General features: G+C 39.0%; 1 protein-coding gene across 1 annotated transcript in view; it reads left to right on the forward strand.

The window, feature by feature from the left end:
- Positions 1-7,001: 7,001 nt before the first annotated feature.
- Positions 7,002-22,017, forward strand: part of LOC150082494 (polyadenylate-binding protein 2-like) — an 83,363-nt gene continuing 68,347 nt past the window's right edge. The window contains exon 1 of the mRNA XM_090377791.1: positions 7,002-7,061. Coding sequence (XP_090233917.1) covers positions 7,002-7,061 — 60 coding nt within the window. The remainder of the gene's footprint in view (positions 7,062-22,017) is intronic.

Below are 22,017 nucleotides of genomic sequence, written 5' to 3' on the forward strand. Positions count from 1 at the left end.
TTTGTTGACCCACAGTTTTTAGTATAAGACAGCTACAATGCTCAATATGTTCCACGTCAAAGAATAAGAGAAATTTGCCTCAATATGACACATAGAACACTTCCTTGTGCGACACCAGCAAATAAACAAAAATAAAATTAACGCAAACTAATAACATTCATCATCATCAGCCATTTTCAATCCACTGCAGGATGAAGGCCTCTCCAGCAATTTTCCAGTTCCTTCTGTTTTGAGCACTGGCCATCCATTTACTACCCAAAAACTCATAAATTTCATCTATCCATCTCCGCCTTTGTCTTCCAGGTTTTCTTCTAGCTCCTCTTGGGTACCATTCTGTTATTTTCTTAGTCCATCTGTCATCATGTCTTCGAGCTGTGTGTCCTGCCCAGGACCATTTTAGTTCTTTAGTTTTGATAAGAATGTCCTTTACTTGAGTTTGCTGCCTAATCCATGTGTTTCTCTTCTTATCTAACAGTCTGATTCCCAATATAATTCGTTCCATTCTTCGCTGTGTAGTTCTCAGATTCTCTTCCATTCTTTTGGTGAGTGCCCAAGTTTCACTTCCATAAGTCATGGTGGGGAGTATACATTGGTTCATTATTTTACGTTTCAGACAAACTGGGATATTGCTCTTCAGTATGTGACTATATTTCCTGAATGCTATCCATCCAAAATTTATTCTTCTCGTGACTTCCAGCCATTTATCATTATTACAGCTAATAACTTGTCCCAGATAAGTATATGACTCCACCTTTTCAATTACTGCTCCTTCAATCATTATTTCCCTTTCCGTGGCATACTTGTTCATCATTACTTTTGTTTTAGCCATATTCATCTTTAGTCCAAAATCCTTACTAATTCTGCATAACTGATTAAGATTTTCCTCTAATTCTTTGGATCGTGGCTTATAACCACAATGTCATCTGCAAATCGTAAATGGTTTAGGTACTCTCCATTCACATTGATTCCTTTCTGCGACCAGTCTAATCTGTTAGTAATGACCCTTGTGAACAACTTGTAGATGTGGGATAACAAGCTAATTGGTTTATAATTTCCAATTTCTGATTTATCTCCTTTCTTATGCAGCAAAACTATGATTGCATTATTCCACTGCTTAGGCATCACACCTTTTCTAATGCACTTTGTGAAGAGCCTTGCCAGTTTTTGTGTTATGTCTCTTCCTAATTTTAACAACTCTACAGTAACTTCATCTTCCCCCGGGGCTTTCCAATTCTTCATTTTCTTCAATGCATGTTCTACCTCATCAGGAAGAATATTGGGTATGTCGTATGTGTTGCTACTTTGCAATCCATCTTCCCCACTGCTGGTATCATTTCCTCGCTCCTTGTATAATTCTCTATAGTAGCCTTCTGCTATTTGAATTATGCCTTCTCTGCTGTTTATGATTACACCATCGCTATTCTTCCATTTCAGTATCATTTGTCTTTCTGTATTACTGCTCAAGGCTGCTGATTTAAATCCTTTGTTTTCCCTTAATGCTTGTTCTACTTTTCTTGTGTTAAATCTTCTTATGTCCTCTCTGAGTCTCTTTCTAATGGCTTTGCATAACTCAGTATACTCAATTTTCTCCCTGTCAGTGTTTTTCTTGCTCTTTATTTGTTGTCTTCGGTTCATCATGACAAGTGTTTCTTGACTTAATTTTTTCTTCTTTGGATTTATGTTTCCCTATAGGTTTCTTGGGCTTTATCACTTTCAGAAAGTTGTAATATTCCTCGTCGATATCTTGGTCCTCAGCAGTCTGCAGAAGCTCAAACTTGTTTTTAAGTTCCAGTACATACTGCTTTTTCTCCTCTGTTATCTCAAAGACCTTTGTATTATTTACTCGAGTCAGTTTTTTCCTTTCCTACATCTATATCAAGTGTACATCTTACCATTCTGTGATCACTTCCAACATTTGCCTTATTCAGGACAGTAACATCATTCACAATATATCTTCTGTTAGTGAGGATGAAGTCGATTTCATTAGTTGTTAATCCATTTGGACTCTTCCATGTCCACTTTCTGTTCACCCTTTTCTTGAAAAAAGTGTTCATTACTGACAGTCCTTGAGAATCTGCAAATTCCACAAGGCTTTCACCTCTTTTATTTCTTTCACCAATTCCAAAATTTCTTATAGTTCCTCTTTCTGCACTGTTTTGCCTTTTTCCATAGTATATAACAGTAATAAAATTAATTAAAAAATAAAACAAGTTTGATGCAAAATTTGAATAAAGGCTTTCCTTAGAAGAGAAATTTATCTCAATATGATATGTTTCTCTTAACATAAGTATGCTTGCGATCACGTATCGGATTATCTTGGGTTTGGTGGTGTTATGAAGTAGCCAGCTTGAGGTGTATTTATTGGCTCCTATAAGCCAGAATTTATGCCTACCTGGGCATTTCTTATGCTCATAGTCACCTATAGATTTCCATTTTTCAGCAAATTGCCAATTGTGGTTTCTGGAATGTTTAATTCCTAGGCATATTAAAAATTTTCCCCACATGACATGCAGTTATTACCCTCTGAATCTCAGCCCTTTTCTCTGTACTCATCATTTGGTGAGTAATTTCCAAAGTATTCCAGTTTATCCCAAATGAGCTATCTGCTGATCACCTTTATAGGTAATATTTGCATATTATGTAGTCAAATGATATTCTGCAATGAGATACACAACCCACAGTTTTTGGCGGGAGACTATAAAGCTTACAGGGATTGGTTTATTTAGCAATTTGAATCACTACAATCTAATATTAGAGATTAAGCCATTTGCAGCAAACATGCTGCAAAATACCAGTTGTTAAACTAAAATTACATGTACTTAAAACATTTTTTACACCTGGCATCCAGAAAATTTTACACTCTGGCATAACAGTGTAAAATGAATCACTGTGCATTCCACTTACGGTGCCAGTCATTGAATGCATATGTGGCATCAGTAAGAGCATGCTTATCTGGTGAAATTACAGCCGCCTTCAGTTCTACTACCTCAGTGATGATATCACTGTTCTAAACCATAATACAGTGAAACCTGTCTAGAGCATTATACACACCACTGGGTTTTTGAAGAGGTCATTGTAGCCACTTTCGAGAGCCAAAAAAATTAAATTCACTACGTTTTTTTCATTGATTATCATTATACTTATTTGTGTCAATTTAACTTAAAAATCCAAACAATAATACATAATTAACTTAGTGGAAAAAATTTAATATAAATTGCTTTGTTTAGAGTATTTCACTTTGACAATTTCATTTTTATTCATTAATTAATAGCTTTTTTTTTTTTTTTTTTATGAATTAATTTATTATAGCTGTTATTCCTAGAAGAAACGTAACCCAACCCGAACCACTTCATACTTATTCTGGTACTTTCCCCCTCCCTTCCCCAATTGAAAAAAACAGCATCTCAGTCTGATAATTTTATTTCCTTGCTAGGTGATGTGCTCTAAGAGAATTGCATTAGAGTTTACATTCTGTATGAACATGAGCATATTAATTCTCACCATTGGTACAGAATGCGTACACACCTCATTGAGTGTACTGTCCAGTTGAGTAATCTATACCCACGACACGTCTAATTAATGCCAATATTACTATAATGCCTATTGACCTGCAAAAACCACCTATGTCAAGCAGTGAATGCTACCCTTGGAAGAATATACATTTTTTGTGTGGTGGGGGATTGAAAACACAAAATGGACACCTATTAAAGTGTTTTTTGGGCAGGAAGTTTATTAACATGTAATTTCTAATAGTCTTGACTGAGAACCAAGCTCAAGAGGTGTCTGGTAAGGGAGATTTCATTACTTAAATTTTCGTTTTTTGAGGATTGCTGACAGGTGTGCTTAGAAGAAAAGCTGTACCTACAGTAATGTCAGGTTAGGACAAGTAATGTTGACATAATGGGGCTAACAGAAATGTGCAATTAGAAAAGTGGGGATGATACATTATACACACCCAGGAAATATGGTGTGTATAATGTATTTAGGAAGATAAGGAGGGGGTGATGGGGTTATGCTTTGTATCAAAAGCAGACTGAGCACAGAAAGCTTTTGCTGAAACAAGTTATACCTCCCAGCATGGAATCAGTGTGGTGAGATGGAAGCAAAAGTATAATGAAAATGAGTAATCTGCAGACCAGATGGGATGGGCAAGCATTGTGGGGGGGGGACTCACCATTGGGAACAATTTTTAAATTAGATGAATATTTGTACCAGTATGAAAATACTATATGGGGAAGGATATTCTGGATCTCATCATTACCCCCATAATATTTTCATTCATATTGCATGATCACTACCTGTCAAAGGAAACAGTAGGTAGTGATCATGCAATAATTAGAAGAAAGATGTTGCAGTAGTTATCACACCATATGCAAGAAGGCAAGCTTATGAAGCATAAAAAAAAATAATCCCAAATAACTTTTCCATGGAGTTTAGCTTGCTCAAAGCCTTAAATGCCTCGATCAGGTTACGGGTGCCTAGTCTCCAGGCACTAATTTTTTTCAACAGATCTACAACCTTCCCAAAATTAGGCCCAAGCCCTGTATGCAGTACTCAAGTGGCCTAAACCATTGCCCTGTATACAATGGGATAATTGCTTCCCTGCTAGCGAAGTTCCTGTATTTCATTGACAAAACCTGATGAGCTGCCCAGGCAGCCTGTCTGTGCTCTTCATAAGTAACTGCACAAGTGTCATTTCCCACTACCCCGAGTAGCAACACACAGTTGGTACATTAAAGTGGGGTACTGTGTGCTACCCATATGCAGCACTGTTAAACTTCAAACTGCCATTTCTAAATCCGTTTGCCAAATTTTTGTTTACTCTCATTAATCACTGCCAACCTTGTAACATTTAAAAAAATAGATATTAAGCATGATATACTAACTATAGAAAACAATGGGCCCAGAACTGTGGGGGATTCCACTAATAACGTCCATGAAAACTTTCAATATAAGGCCTTGGATGGTTGTAGCAAGTTCGATGCTTCCTCTTGCTCAGATTACATACCAAGTGGGCATAAATTCAAACTGAAGGAAGACAATTGAAGAATAAATATGCAGGAATGTTCCTTTAGCCTGTGGGTGGTTTGCTTGGATTAAATGGGTGTGTTTGTTTTTTTTTGGATGTTGCTGTATATGCTTGCTCTCTTGAATCATATGCTATGCTTTTTAAGTATTAGAGGCATATGATGCAAGAGAGCATCATAAGCCAAAAAAACAACCCATTTCACCCATCCATTGGCCCTGAATGTTTGTCTAGTTCTGCCTTCAATTTATTGCAGCCGTCAACTATGACAAATGGAAGTTTCATCCAGCAAGCAAACACCAACTGGTTAAAGGCAAATTTCCGTGCATCTGTTCTACAACTGTTGCCACAATTTGAATTTATGATAAGGCTTTATACACCTTGATCAGAATACCTCGTGGTGGGGATAGTCTCTGGACACTAATTTGGAAAACTTCTTTGTAAGAACAACCCTTTGTTCCATTCACTAATCTTGTTGCCCTTCTCTACTCATTGCAGCACCTCTACATCCTAAAGTGAGGCCTCCAGACATTATTATTAGCCTTATGGTGCAAAGAAGCCCGAGGCTTAGGCTGCAACAGCCTAAAAAAAAAAAAATCTGAATTACCCTGAGAAAAATCAAGAAAGAGAAGAGTGATGATATCCAGCTCAGGACCCTGGGTGTGCCAAGCCTATATTCACCAGATGACTTGTACACAGTACTCAAGGTGTGACCTGACCATTGCCTTATATAGGGGAGACAATCACCTTATCCCTGCTAGAAGATTTCCTGTATATCGTTGACAAGACATCATGAACTACCTTGCAAAACCGACTGCATTGCTCAGAAGAGATTCCTGCAGACGAGCTAGTCTGATTCCAGTGGTAACGAAAATCTTAGAAGCAATCCACGGGTATTTAGATTTTAAAATATGGCTTTCTGAAAGACAACGGTTTTGTTAAGGCAAATAACTCACCTGGTAAGCTATTTTGACAGTTATCCATGAACTTGGTGTAAGGAACAATTTCAGAACTGCATTTGAATTTTAGCAAAGCATTTGACTCTCATGAAGTCACTATAAGCTGGAACATGGGATTACTGAATTGATTCTAAGATGGATCGCAAGGCAGAGGGTTGTCATTAACGTTGATTGATATTGTTCAGAATGGTGTAATGGCAGAAGTGGAGTATTTCTTTTTGTGTTTCATAAAAGGGGTGGATTTTCATGAAGAGCAGGATGACTTGCATATAATTCAAGAATGGTTAGAAAAGTCAACTATGTTTTCGTGCAACAAATTGCAAAGGCTTACATTTGCGGAATAGCAACCCCAGAATAAAACGCTTGGTGGTGTTAATTAAAAACAGTAAAGGAACAAGAGAGTTACAATACTTACACATATGAAGTTTGCTGAGCAGTGTAAACAGGCAGCCAGAAAAGCCTATAGTGTCCTTCAGATTAATAAAGAACTGTCCTACAGTCATAATTCCACTGTACAATGAAATTGCTGTGTCCGGGTACGGAAACTTCATCTAAAAGAAATTGAGCTCTTGAAGGGTCCAGAGATGGGAAACTTGCATGGTGAGTTTGGCAAAAGGGCGACCATTAGAGGAAAGACTGATTATATGGGTAGCAGTGTGGAAATCAGTCACCCTAGAGGACACCTGATTGAACTTTATAAGACTCTAAGAGGCGTCAGTAAAATGAATGAAGGCGGAATTTTGATTGTTATAAAGAATTTTAGCAGCATAAATTCGAATTACAGTGGTAGCTGTTTGAATTAGATTGAAAGGAAGTTTCCCATTAGCTAGCGAATCGTTGATTACTGCAATAAGTTGCCTGTTTTCCAGTGAATAATAATTCTTTAAGGAAAAGATTTAATGCTTGCAGAAAGTTTATAATTTCTATATAACCACTAATAATATGCCTTGGCAATTCTTTTTATAGAGGCACAGTAATATATTAAAATATGATATTGCTGTGGCTGTTTAAGATCTATGGGTGAAACTCCTGTGGCTGTTAGAAGTGAAAAGGGTGAATTAAAATTTTACCATACGGTATGTAAATTAGCGTGATCTGACTGAAACCATACAGTTTGACCTATCTTGACTACTGTAGATTTTAATAACCTTCATATTTGGTATATTCATAAAAAACGTCCTGACTCTAAGGATATTTTATTCAAGTACGACTAAATCGTTTCTCCCATATTTTTAAAATTTGCCTTTATTTCTCAAAAAGAACAGTTTTTCTACGTCCTTGTGTTTTTTATATGCTCCTCTATCCCTTACTTCACTATTTTTACTCTCACAGAACTTACAATTTGACATGTTTTCTCACAAATCCCTGCTTGAAGCAGCAGAAACTGATGAAGTGGTGTGAGATAACTGAAAGGAGACGAGAGTGGGGATATGCTATAAAGTGGATGATTGCAACACATGACGAGAGGTCATGCAGATGGAATGAACGAGCAAGGGTAAATGCCTTTTTATGGGCAATTTCAATTGTGCTTATTGATTGGAACAAGTGGAAGGAAACTTACGTGGAATGAAAAATTTGAAACAAATTGACAATTATTTACATCAGTGTACGGAAAGTATTATGGGCAAGGATATTCTGGTCCTGATCACCCATAATCCAGACAGCATATGGTACTAAGGGAATATTTATTGGAGGGAATGCATAGGTGATTCTGAGTTGGATGATGAAGAAAGAGCTCACAACTGTTAAAGGTAGGGGTTTAAATATCAGCAAAGGCGAGGGTGACGATAAAATCCACGTGGATACTATTAAATGGTGCAGGAAGGTGAATAGAGAAACTGGAACACGCATAAAAATAGCCACAGTCAGACTGAAAATGCAACAAAAAGAAGAGAAACGATGTCAGTGTCGTGATAGGTGAATACGATTTGGAAAGTTAAAACAACAAAAATGACAGCTACATTAATGAGCGATAAATAGCACTCAAGCCTACAACAGAAGTTGATCTGAAACAGTACTGCGCTGCTTGCATGTAGTGCATGGTTATATATATATATATATGTCACCCTAGATACAGTATAAGTTGATCTGGAACAGGGCTACCCGGAATATGCATTCATCTGCCCAAGTGACCCCAGGAGCCACATCTGGTGAGTATGAGCTTGGCACACCCAGGCCCCTGAGCTGGATATCATCATCCCACCCCTTCTACTTCTCTCATTAAGATTGCTCTGAAAAACATCTCACTCCTTTTAATAAATAAAAGCATAATATATACAGATTCGCAGTGTTCTTTTAGCTTTGAAAAGCATTTCTTCACCTAACAATCCTTTATTAAAGCCCATAAGATATAAGCTGATGTGTCTACATGAGTATGGCAAACTGTAACTTCTCTTGGTTCCCTGGTCACAGTAGTATTCCAGGAAATGAATGTGCAGATGATGATGCAAAGCATCCATCCAGCATAGCCCCAACAAATGATTTAGTCCCATATCCTGATTATAAACAATATACGGAGAACATCTTTGGAACAATGGAAACTGCTGTGGAAAATGCAAACAAATAACAAGCTGTTCCAAATAAAACCTGAACCACAATTATGGACATCTAGCCTTCTTAAATATAGAAAACTAAACTTTTCTAGAACTCGAATAGGTAGTAGTAGTAGCAGTGGCATGTGATGCAAGAAAGCAAGTGTATGAGCTTATGCAGCATCAACCAGAAAAAAAAAAAAAAAAAAATCACACCATTCCCTCCAAATACCTGTGCAGTTCCTCCTTAAATTTATTCAACCCATCAACTTCCACGACAGATGGAAGTTTGTTCCAGCAATTAACCACCCGCTGGCTAAAGGCAAATTTCGGCACATCTATTCTACATCTGTCCTTTCTTAATTTGAATTTATGCCCCCTTAGGTTCGTAATCTGAACAAGTGAAAGGATCCCATCAGAATTCAGCGTGCTCAACCAAGGCCTTATACACCTCAATCACATCACCGCGCAGGTGCCTAGTCTCAAGCCACTGCAATTTGCAGAACTTAAGCCTTTCTTGGTAAGAGGATCCTTTCATTCCTCTCACCAATCTTGTTGCCCTTCTCTGTACACGCTCAAGTAAATCTACATCCTTCCTAAAATGAGGCCTCCAGACCTGAACGCAGTACTCAAGGCGTGGCCTGACCATTGCCTTATACAGAGGGACAATCCATTACAGCCTGTCTACATTGCTCAGAAAATTTCATATCTGCCTGCACAATTACTCCCAGGCCTTTTTCATTTTCTACCACCTTAAGTGTACTACCACACAGCTGGTACGTTTCTCTGGGGTTACTTCTACCCATATGCAGTACTTTGCATTTGTCAAGGTTAAACTTCGGTTGCCACTTAGCCAGATCCTGTTGCAGTAGCACACTGCCATTACTGTCATTAACAACACTGCCAACCTTTGTATCATCTGCAAACTTCGATATTAAGCCTGATATACCTTCATCAATATCATTGATAAATATACAAAACAGCAGTGGACCCAACACCGAACCTTGTGGGACTCTACTAATAACATTAGTCCGTGAAGAGCAGCACCCATTGATTACCACTCTCTGTCTTCTCCCACTCAACCATCCATTTATCCATTGTAGCAACTTACCCTTAATACCGTTCTGCTCCAATTTGTACAATAGTCTTCCATGCTCAACAGTGTCAAAAGCTTTCCTGAAATCCAAATATATGATATCAAAATTATTTTTTGCATCCAGTTCCTTTGTAACCATATCATAATATCCTGTCAAATTTGTCAGACAAGACTTTCCCTTAACAAATACATGCTGTCTGAATTATTGCTGCAGTCTTGTCTAGATGATCCTGCAATGCATCTTTAACCAGTGACTCCATTATTTTACCCGGAACAGAAGTTAAACTAACTGGTCTGTAATTACTCGTGTCACCCTTCGATCCCCCTTTGTCAATTGGGGATACATTTGCACTTCTCCAGTCCATGAGAACCTCCCCTCAGTCCAAGGACGCTCTCATAATTATGGCTAAGGGTTTGCTTAGTTGCTTTGCCGCCTCCTTTAATATAACTGGATAGATCCCATCCACCCCAAGTGCCTTTCTTATGTTTAACTTCAACAATTTCTCCTCCACTTTGCTCTCAGTTATTACAAAATCATTAAGTATCCTGCTACAATTTGATAACCGTCTGCCATTTTCAAACCTTAATAATTCCTCATGTGTAAATGTAGATGCAAAATACTCATTCAGTTTGTTTGCTATCTGAGCAGGATCATCAACAGTCGAACCATCGATGTCAAGTGGACCAATCAGATTCATCCCCTTCCCTTTAGAGTTTATATAAATAAAGAAATCCTTGCTGTTTTTCTTCGCATCTTTTGCCAAGGATTTCTCGTAATCTGTCTAACCTTCTTTGTGACCTGATTACAGACCAGCTTATATCTGCCATAGGCTTCTGAGTCGCTTGATAATTTATATGCATCCCATGCATTTTTCTTCTCTGTTTCATTAGATGACCATTTAGGCCTAAACCTTGAACAGTATTTCTTAATAGGTATGAAACTTTTAGTAGCATCCACGATTAATTCCTTGAATGCTTCCCACTTAGAATTTACTGTTGATAACATCGTCAGTTGATCCCACTGTACAGAATTTAAAAACTGTCTCAGACCACTGTACTCACCTTTACGGAAGCAAAAACCCTTTCCTTTACCCCTGATGGTAATTAAATCCCACATCAGAACACTTTGATCATTGCCACCTAGTGGTTCCTTTATCTGCAAATTCGTAATACAGTGCACGAATCATCGCTGCTGATAACCAGATCAAGAGTATTACTCTCTCTGGTTGCCTCTCGAACATGCTGCTGCAGAAAACAATCATCCAATAAATCCACAAAAGTCTGACTAGTGTGTGAGTGCCCAATCCACAAGTTCCAGTCAATATCTGGGAAGTTAAAATCCCCCATTATAAGACATTCTGATTTACTAGCCCTCTCTATTTCTCTGTACAATTGTTCATTGTACTCATTCGAGCCATTAGGTCTATAACACACTCCTACTCTTATTTTTGCTTTCGCAGTGTTATGTCACACCAAACTGACTCAACAGTGCACTGTTCATCTATATCACCTGGGTGCACTTCTTTTGATTTTATGTTTTTCTTAATTAACAGCATAACACCTCCTCCCTTTCTGTACACATTGTACTCCCCAAATTCCATTTCTGCATTCCTTATATCTGTGTGACACCACGTCTCTGCTGTCCCAAAAATATCTGCCTTTGATGTGTTGACCAACACTTCAAATTCATCAAATTTATTTAATATACTTCTAGCATTGGTATACATGCTCCTATTCTTATTTCTAGTTACCCTAATATCCCATATACCCACCTATTTCACGATGACTGCCATTCGTACCTGAAACCCCCAATACCCCTCGCTTCAGGTCGCTACTTATTCTAATAGAAGTTGTGCAAGAATCACCTTCACCTTTGGCTGCGGCTACTGTCAATCTATTGGTATTTGTCTCCCCCCAAGCTAGCAGTTTTCCGACCCACCTAACACTGTCTCGATAGCATCAGCAAATATTCTTGCACCCTTTCTATTTAAGTGTATCCCATCCCTGTAGAAGCAGTCTCTCCTGTTAACAAGTACAGACCATACTGAAAAAAATTTTATCCCTTGAGCCTTGCACAATCTTTCAGGGGCCGAATTGATCGACAAGGCTCTCATCATATACTCCCTCCTATCGTGTCTGGGCAGAATTGCAGACACTTTCAAATTCAACCGTAATTATCGGCTTTTGTTCAACAGTGACCTGTACTTGTGAAATAATTCTGCCGGTCTCCTACTCCTAATATCATTAGTGCCAACGTGTACAACTATATCACCTTTTGTGCCCTTAAAAGATGATATCCGCTCTACAACGTCATCAACCTTTGCCCCTGGCAGACATACCCTGGTCCTGTTCCACCTATCCTTTTTACAAAGCACGTTCCTCCGTTTCCCTGACAATAGAGTCACCAACAACTAGTTCCTGTGGGACCAGCGCATTCTGCCTTAGGGGTTGCCGCTGTGTTGCGTGATGACCAAGTGCAAGCTCTGGCGTTGATGTGGGGAGCTGAGTTCTTGATGGGCCTCTGAATTTAGATCCTTCGAGGGCCTCCACCCTGTCTTTCAAACTCTCATATAGGCCCATAGCAACGCTGAATTGTCGCCTGATTTCCTTACACTCCTTACATTGCGCACACACAAAGACATCCCCCATGACAATATCATGCTCCGTTCCAGAGTTCGGCAAACATTTCACAAGTTGCACATTTTTTAGGCTGTGATGCGTTGGAGAATCGCCCCCCTCAGTTCTCCCCCTAGTCACAGCACTCCTGCCACTTTGTGCCTTGCTTTGCTGCTCTAGTTTGGGGCATGCTATTCTAAATTAATAAGATCAATAAATTAAATTAATTAAATGTCAATACTACGCTATGTAATAGAAACAGTGAAGCGTATTACTCTATGTAATTAATAGTTAGAGCTACCTAGTTACCTCAATTAAAAATTTTAATTCCCTACCACTATATACAAAAACAATGGCTGCAAGATTCGAACGAAATAACGGTTTTATGTATATTAAGTAGTACAGTATTCCACAAAAACTCTTTATCTAAATTAAAATAACCAGCGTAACTACAGGGTTATTCACTACCAGTGCGACAAACTTGCAGGAGGTGTAGGGGGGGGGGGGAACAAAGACGAATCGGAATCACATAGCGTTGCATGGTCCGAAATGCCTTCGTCATGCGGTAGAGAACGTTGAACGGGAGGTCGCGTGAACAGCGATTCCGCTGGAAGTCAGCTTTTGCGAACCGGTTCCCGAGACAGTACGATGGACGAGTATTCAAACGTTGAACTGGCCAAAAAGTACCTCTCGTATGGACTGCGGACTGTAATGGGCGCGCCGCTCTGCGCTTGTACCAGGAACGTTTCCCGCACAGGCGTGCTCCTCATCATACGATTTTCGCACGTGTGCACAGAAGGTTACGTCAGACTGGTTGTTTCACGAGATGTACCATGAATCGAGAGCGAACGACGAGGACGACAGACAATGAGGAGAATATCTTACGTCTTAGCATTAGCATTAGCATTAGTAGAGGCATTTGATGCAAGAAAGCAAGCTTATGCAGCATCAGCCAAAAAAAACAAAAAAAAAAAAAAAAAACCCACTTCCTCTTCACCCCTATGTTCGTTCAAAATACCTGTCCAGCTGAGCCTTAAACTTATTTAGGCTATCAACCTCCACCACAAGGGATGGAAGTCTGTTCCACCAACCAACCACCCGCTGGCTAAAGGCAAATTTCCGCACGTCTATCCCACATCTGCCTTTCCTCAATTTGAATTTATGCCCTCTCAGGTGATTATTCTGAGCTAGAGGAAGAATCCCATCAGCATTGAGCATGCTTAAACCATTCAAGGCTTTATACACCTCTATCAGATCACCTCGCTGGTGCCTAGTCTCCAGACACTGTAATTTGCAAAACTTAAGCCTTTCTTCGTAAGAGCACCCCTTTGTTCCATTCACTAATCTTGTTGCCCTTCTCTGTACTCGTTCCAGCAGCTCTACATCCTTCTTGAAATGAGGCCTGCGGACCTGTATACAGTACTGTAGGTGTGGCCTGACCATTGCCTTATACAAGGGAATAATCACCTCCTTATCCCTGCTGGAAATATTCCTGTATATCATTGACAATACTCCATGAGCTACTCTTGCAGCCCGTCTGCACTGCTCAGAGAACTTCATATCTGCCTGCACAACCACCCCCAAGTCCTTTTCATTCTCTACCACTGTCAGTGTAGTACCACAGAATTGATACGTTGCTCTGGGGTTGCTGTTTCCCATGTGTAGTACTTTACATTTGTCAATGTTAAACTTCATTTGCCACTTCTCAGCCCATCTGCTCAACCTTTCCAGATCCTGTTGCAGCAGCATAGTGTCAGTAGTGTCCTTGACAACCCTGCCAACCTTTGTGTCGTCTGCAAACTTGGACATTAAGCTTGATATACCATCATCAATATCATTTATAAATACAGAAAACAATAATGGACCCAACAGTCAGCCCTGAGGGACTCCACTAATAACATTGGTCCACGATGAGCAGTGTCCATTGATATCCATTCTCTGTCTTGTCCCCGTCAACCACCCCTTTATCCATAGCAGCAATTTGCCTCCAATGTCACACTGCTCCAATTTGTGTAGCAGTCTTCCATGTGCAACAGTATCAAAAGCCTTTCTAAGATCCAATTATATAATATCAAAGCTATTCCCTGCATCTAGTTCTTTTGTGACTGCATCATAATATCCAATCAAATTGGTCAGGCAAGACTTCCCCTTAACAAAACCATGCTGTCTTGCAGAAGGCAATCTGAGTACGAGTACTCGAGCGATAGGCCAACGATTGGGTATTTCCCAATCCACTGTATGGAGGATACTGTCAACAAACCAAATGAGTTCATACCATCTGCAACGCGTCCAATCATTGGAGCCTGCGGATTATCCACTCCAGAGGACTTTTGCTACTTGGTTTCTTCAACAGAAACGGTTCGCAAATGCTGACTTCAGCGGGATCGCTGTTCACGCGACCTCCCGTTCAACGTCCTCTACCGCATGACGAAAGCATTTCGGATCCTGCAATGCTATGTGATTTCGATTCGTCTTTGTGCCCACAACACCTCCTGCAAGTTTGTCGCACTGGTAGTGAATCACCCTGTATAACTATAAGACTACGTATTAAGTACAATGCCGACCGGGCTAGCTAGCCGGTTGGGTAAAGTGCCTGCCTGGCAACCCAAAGGTCGCGGGTTCGCTTCCCGCCTCGGGCTGGATTAAAGTACTGCAAAAACCTTGGGAGGTGCATTATGGCCACAGAAACCTATGTGCCAACAACTACCAAAAAAAAAAAAAAAAAAAAAAAAATTAAGTACAATATGAAATAACAATTATGTAAATAAAAAGCCAAACACTTATCGCTTTTTCGGAGCCTGTAACTCACAGCTGGAATTTTTAAAGAGAGTCAGCGCCCTCGGTCACACCTTTGTACCTGGTTAGAGGAAATGATTCTCTTCAGTGTGCCCACTGCTCGCAACCACTTACTGGAAAACATATACTCCTCCAATGTAGCTTGTTCAACAACGCCCGACGAACGTCTTTCAGTTTTATTTCAGATCTATAACAACCCCTGTCTCTCAATAGCATCATAGGTAAAGAAGGAAATCTCTCGGAATTCTTTCTCTATTTAAAACAAATTCAAATGTATGCCCGTTTCTAGCGGCTGCTCAAGTAGTTTTTATATTTTAAACTGCTAGCTTGGGGGGAGACAAAGACCAATAGATTGACAGTAGCCACTGGCACAGGTGAAAGAGATTCTTGCATTGCTTCTATTGGAATGACCAGAAGCCTGAAAAACAAGATGCATGGTATTTCAGAGACTGCTGGGAGCCATTGCGGTACAAGTAAACACATGGGTTGTGTTAGGGTAGCTAAGAATAGAAACAGGTGCAGGTATACTTGCGTGTACACCAATGCTAGGAGTTTAGTAAATAAATTTGATGAATTTGAGGTATTGCTCAAAACATCAAAGGCAGATATTGTTGGGATATCAGAGACGTGGTGTCACACAGATATAAGGGATGCAGAACTGCAATTTGGGGAGTACAACGTCTACAGAAAGGATAGACAGGATAGGAAGGGGGGGGAGGGGTTATGCTATTAGTTAAGAAACACATAAAAACCAAGGACGTGAAGCCAGTCGACATCGCAGTGTTGAGTCAGTTTGGTGGGACATAAGCATTGGGAGATCAAAATTGAGAGTAGGAGTGTGCTATAGGCCTAATGACTCTGATGAGTATAATAAGGAACTGTACAGGGAAATAGAGTGGGCCAGTAAATCAGAGAGTCTTATAATGGGAGATTTTAATTTCCCAGATATTGACTGGAATTTGGGGGCTGGTTACTGGCGCACTAGCAGGGCTATTGTGGATTTATTGGATGATTGTTTTCTACATCAGCATGTTCCGGAGGCAACTAGAGGGAGTAATACTCTTCATTTGATTATCAGCAGTGATTCTTCATGCATTAAGAATCTGCAGATAAATGAACCACTAGGTGGCAGTGATCACAGTCTGCTGAAGTGGGATTTACTCAAAGAGGTAACTACCATTAGGGGTAAAGGGAAGGGTTATTGCTTCCGTAAAGGCGACTACGATGGACTGAGACAGTATTTAAATTCTATACAGTGGGACCAACTGATGATGTTACCAACAGCAAATTCAAAATGGGAAGCATTTAAAGAACTTATCTTGGAAGCTACTAGGCTTTACATACCAACTAAGAAATATTGTTCAAGGTTTAGGCCAAAATGGATGTCAGATGAACTAATGAGGCATATGGCAGAGAAGAAAAATGCATGGGATACTTACAAATTAACACAAGACACAGAAGCCTATGATAGATACAAGTTGATATGCAACCAAGTTACAAAGGAGGTTAGGCAGGCGAAGGCAGATTACGAGAAATCTTTGGCAAGGGATGCAAAGAAAAACAGCAAAGAGTTCTTTACTTATGTAAACTCTAGAAGGAAGGGGATGAATCAGATTGGTCCACTTGATATTGATGGGTCAACTGTTGATGATCCTGCTCAGGTAGCTAACAAACTAAATGAATATTTTGCATTGACATTCACACATGAGGAGTTATTCAGCAAGGGGAATGCCAGAGGTGTATTCAACTCTAGCAGTAAGCTACAGAATCTTGAAATAACTGGGAGTAAAGTGGAGGAGAAACTGTTGAAGATAAACACAAGAAAGGCACCCGGGGTGGATGGGATCTATCCAGTTATATTAAAGAAGGCAGCAAAGGAAGTAAGCAAACCCTTAGCCATAATTATGAGAGCTTCCTTGGACTCAGGGGAGGTACCCATAGACTGGAAATGTGCAAATGTGACCCCAATTCACAAAGGAGAATCAAAGGCTGACACAAGTAATTATAGACCCGTGAGCTTAACTTCTGTTCCAGGAAAATTAATGGAGGCACTGGTTAAAGAAGCACTGCAGGATCATTTAGACAAGACTTCAGTTATAGCTCAGACACAGCATGGTTTTGTTAAGGGGAAGTCTTGCCTGACCAACTTGATTGGATACTATGATGCAGTCACAAAAGAACTGGATACAGGGAATAACTTTGATATTATATACTTGGATCTTAGAAAGGCTTTTGATACGTTGCACATGGAAGACTGCTACACAAATTGGAGCAGTGTGACATTGGAGGCAAATTGCTGCTATGGATAAAGGGGTGGTTGAGGGGGAGAAGACAGAGAGTGGTAATCAATGGCCACTGCTCATCGTGGACTAATGTTATTAGTGGAGTCCCTCAGGGCTCAGTGTTGGGTCCATTATTGTTTTCTGTATTTATAAATGATATTGATGATGGTATATCAAGCTTAATGTCCAAGTTTGCAGACGATACAAAGGTTGGCAGGGTTGTCAAGGACACTACTGACACTATGCTGCTGCAACAGGATCTGGAAAGGTTGAGCAGATGGGCTGAGAGGTGGCAAATGAAGTTTAACATTGACAAATGTAAAGTACTACACATGGGAAACAGCAACCCCAGAGCAACGTATCAACTCTGTGGTACTACACTGACAATGGTAGAGAATGAAAGGGACTTGGGGGTGGTTGTGCAGGCTGATATGAAGTTCTCTGAGCAGTGCAGATGGGCTGCAAGAGTAGCTCATGGAGTATTGTCAATGATATACAGGAATTTTTCCAGCTGGGATAAGGAGGTGATTATTCCATTGTATATGGCAATGGTCAGGCCAAACCTAGAGTACTGTATACAGGTCTGGAGGCCTCATTTCAAGAAGGATGTAGAGCTGCTGGAACGAGTACAGAGAAGGGCAACAAGATTAGTGAATGGAACAAAGGGGTGCTCTTACGAAGAAAGGCTTAAGTTTTGCAAATTACAGTGTCTGGAGACTAGGCACCAGCGAGGTGATCTGATAGAGGTGTATAAAGCCTTGAATGGTTTAAGCATGCTCAATGCTGATGGGATTCTTCCTCTAGCTCAGAAAAATCACCTGAGAGGGCAGAAATTCAAATTGAGGAAGGACAGATGTAGGATGGACGTGCAGAAATTTGCCTTTAGCCAGCGGGTGGTTGGTTGGTGGAACAGACTTCCATCCCTTGTGGTGGAGGTTGATAGCCTAAATAAGTTTAAGGCTCAGCTGGATAAGTATTTTGAACGAACAGAGGGGTGAAGTGGAAGTGGGTTTTTTTTTTTTTTTTTGGCTGATGCTGCATAAGCTTGCTTTCTTGTATCAAATGGCTCTACTAATGCTAATGCTAATATGTAACGTCAATTGATTTGGGAGGCGCAATATGGCCTATGTAGCTCTTGTGCCAGAATACATCACAAGAACAACACCCCCCTACATGAACAAAAAAACATATTATTTTTAGGCCTCCCGAATAATTAAATTCATCTGCCGTGCTGTGTGTCTTATGTTTGTTAATTGCGTGTGTTCTATGGCCGATTTCCTGTTTTTCTGGACGAAATACCCCAGTTTCTGGGGGGGGGGGACCTTGCTATCTACGCCTGAGACCGAATAACTCAGCCACGGAGTGAAAAAAAGCCATTAAAGTTTCTCGTGTCACCTACAACAACAGAAAAACGGAAATCTGTTGTAATGGACGAAGTTCACCCAGCAATGCCGGATAAGATGAATTATTTCAAGACCATAATGCCACTTTCTACAGTGCAAAAATTGTATCCGAATGGGTCGAGGAATACTATCATTACTAAGATTTCCAACATTTGCCAGCAGCCTTATCTCCTGTTCTAAGTCCAGTTGATAATGTCAGGGATATGTTGGAAAGGCAGTTCGACTTCGTGGTTCTCTACCAACCACAACACAGCAGCTGACAAATATTGTGGAGGAAGAACGGTGAAATCTGAATCTGGACGCCTGAAGCACTCAGTGGAATCCATGCCGATACACTATGCGCAATGAGACATTTAACAATTGTCAGTGTGTGTTTAAACACACAAAATCCGTTATAGAATAAGTAATCCAATCAAAATTACAGCCAGTAATTGTTTGCATGCATAACTGATACAAGAAGAGTGAAAATATTGATAAAAGGAATGACTACGTTCAGAAAATTGAACTGGTTAGACTGTAGTGAAGTTCGTGCTTGAGAATCATGTATGTTATAAGTAGCCAGCATGGATTTCGAATTGTGCCAGAATATGACTACTCGGCTTTTTCAGAGTAGTCATTTGGAATGATTTCTTTTCATGCAGACTGTATTTGGAATGTTTCTTTTAATTTTAAGTGTCTTTGAGATATGCATTTAAATTCCTACTTTTTATGTTCTGATTATAAGGCGAAAAGTTGAAATCTTTGCTTAATCCCATTTAGCGATATGAAGATGAAAAGTCGTTTATTATTATTAGCCATATGGTGCAAGGAAGCCTGAGGCTTATACTGCGCCAGCCAAAAAAAAATTCTGAGTTACCCTGAGGAGAGAGAGTCGAAAGTAGAAGGCAATCACCAAGAAAGAGAAGAATGATGATATCTAGCTCAGCACCTTGGGTGTGCCAAGCATCATTTCTACTATTCAGGTACTACCTCGCATCATAAGAATAAGTAACATTAATCTTCTCCAATGGTGAAGCGTTACTTATTCAAAGCAGTGCGATACCTCGGCAACTCGTTGTGATTCACAATATAATTAAACGATGCCATTCATAATACCTGTGTAGTAGAAATGATGGAAGCAGTAATCATGTATAAACGAATCTTTCATTCTCTTAGGCATTTAGCCAAAAAATATTTTTAGATTAAACCTCAGAGATATTAGCATAAATGATCTGTTCAGTAACTGCTTTTGCATTTTTTGATATATAGAAGTAAGAATTTTGATTTTATTTTAGGTTAATATCAATAATAAATAAGTACTAGAAAAGTAAATATATTTGTAACTGATTATATTATTTTAAAATTTTTTAATAAACTACAGAAGCACAGTACAGTAATTATAACATCCTTAAAATTTCGAGTATTATTACTCCAATATTTGTTTCTATTTTTAAGATCTTTTTGCACATTAATACCAAAATTGAGATTTAAGGAAATGGCAGATATGAGTTCAGGTTGCGCAAAAGAACCTCTTTTGGTTATTTTATTTAATTAACTGAAATTGCATTTCATTTTTTGCCCCCATCTGAACATTCTTTTAAAAATATGTTCAGAGGGAGGCAAATATAAGCTGATGCTATATAAGCTTGCATCATATGCCTTTAAGTATTGTATTTTGGACTGTCATCGTAGTTGTCTTCAGGGGCATATGCCCTCCCTTAACAAGAAGTCTTAAGGCTTACTGCACATGATATTCTACACAACAATGTGTTTGATATTATCTACTTCAAATGAGTACCTAATACCATATCACAAAACTTTGCTTTGGAAAGCTAAGCAGAAAAATTATAACTTAATCTGGACATATGGTGTTGTAACCTTTAAGAATTGTTAATTGTGATCATGTTAACAAAATTAAGCAACACTTGTAAAATCTTTGGTTAATTATGTGAAATTAATGAGTTGTGAGTTCAAAACAAGTGCAGTTTGTAAAAGACTTACAAAATAATACAGCAATCAAAAAATTCATTACTACAAGAGACATGGTCAGTTTTTGTGCTCAATGTTAGGTCACTCAGAATGAACTGGTTAAAAATCTTGAGGTAATTTTACCTTTGAAACGTTTGATTTCTCTTGTTTCATATTAGTGGAAGTCAGGGGTGGGTATTTGCCCTCCCTTAACCAAAAATTTGAAATAAAAAAAATAAAAATAAAAATGCAGGAGGCGTGCTAAAAAAAACTCAAAAGCCTGTTAGCCATACGTCTTATCTCCCTCAGATACGACAAAGACCACCCACTCTAAAATTCAGTTGCTGCCCAAGGCCATTTATCCTTCAACCGAGGTGCTGCTTATGGAAATTAACTGCCAATCATGACGCTGCCGCACAAAATTAACCTGAAACCCAAGGTGCGACCGTTTAATTTTCATGACATGTGGTATGACGTTGATACCTGGAAACGCCATTGGCTGTCTTTATTAGTCATAACTCAATGACATGTGGTTGACGGATTCATTTTTCAGTTAGTTGCACCACCGAACATTCGTTTTTCTTAGTTGAACATTTGTGGTCTAGTGCTGAACGTCGCAATAATCAGTAAGTGTTTTATCTTTATTTAATTTGCAAATTAATTTATACATAAAATGAATAGTTAAAAGAACGGAAATGTTCAATTGTAACCCTAACGTTTTATAATAAAACTTTTACTATAAAATAATAATATGCGTTTTATTATTATGTTGTTTTGTCTACTTTTATATTTTAATTATATAGTTATTTACAATATATGTCTTTATTGTAACATCTTTATTGTAACATGTCTTTATTATAACATCCTTAAAATTTCGAGTATTATTACTCCAATATTTGTTTCTATTTTTAAGATCTTTTTGCACATTAATACCAAAATTGAGATTTAAGGAAATGGCAGATATGAGTTCAGGTTGCGCAAAAGAACCTCTTTTGGTTATTTTATTTAATTAACTGAAATTGCATTTCATTTTTTGCCCCCATCTGAACATTCTTTTAAAAATATGTTCAGAGGGAGGCAAATATAAGCTGATGCTATATAAGCTTGCATCATATGCCTTTAAGTATTGTATTTTGGACTGTCATCGTAGTTGTCTTCAGGGGCATATGCCCTCCCTTAACAAGAAGTCTTAAGGCTTACTGCACATGATATTCTACACAACAATGTGTTTGATATTATCTACTTCAAATGAGTACCTAATACCATATCACAAAACTTTGCTTTGGAAAGCTAAGCAGAAAAATTATAACTTAATCTGGACATATGGTGTTGTAACCTTTAAGAATTGTTAATTGTGATCA

The sequence above is a fragment of the Mastigoproctus giganteus genome, chromosome 7 (genome assembly GCF_048544385.1).
Source record: "Mastigoproctus giganteus isolate SK-2022 chromosome 7, ASM4854438v1, whole genome shotgun sequence".
Classification (NCBI taxonomy): Eukaryota; Metazoa; Arthropoda; class Arachnida; order Uropygi; family Thelyphonidae; genus Mastigoproctus; species Mastigoproctus giganteus.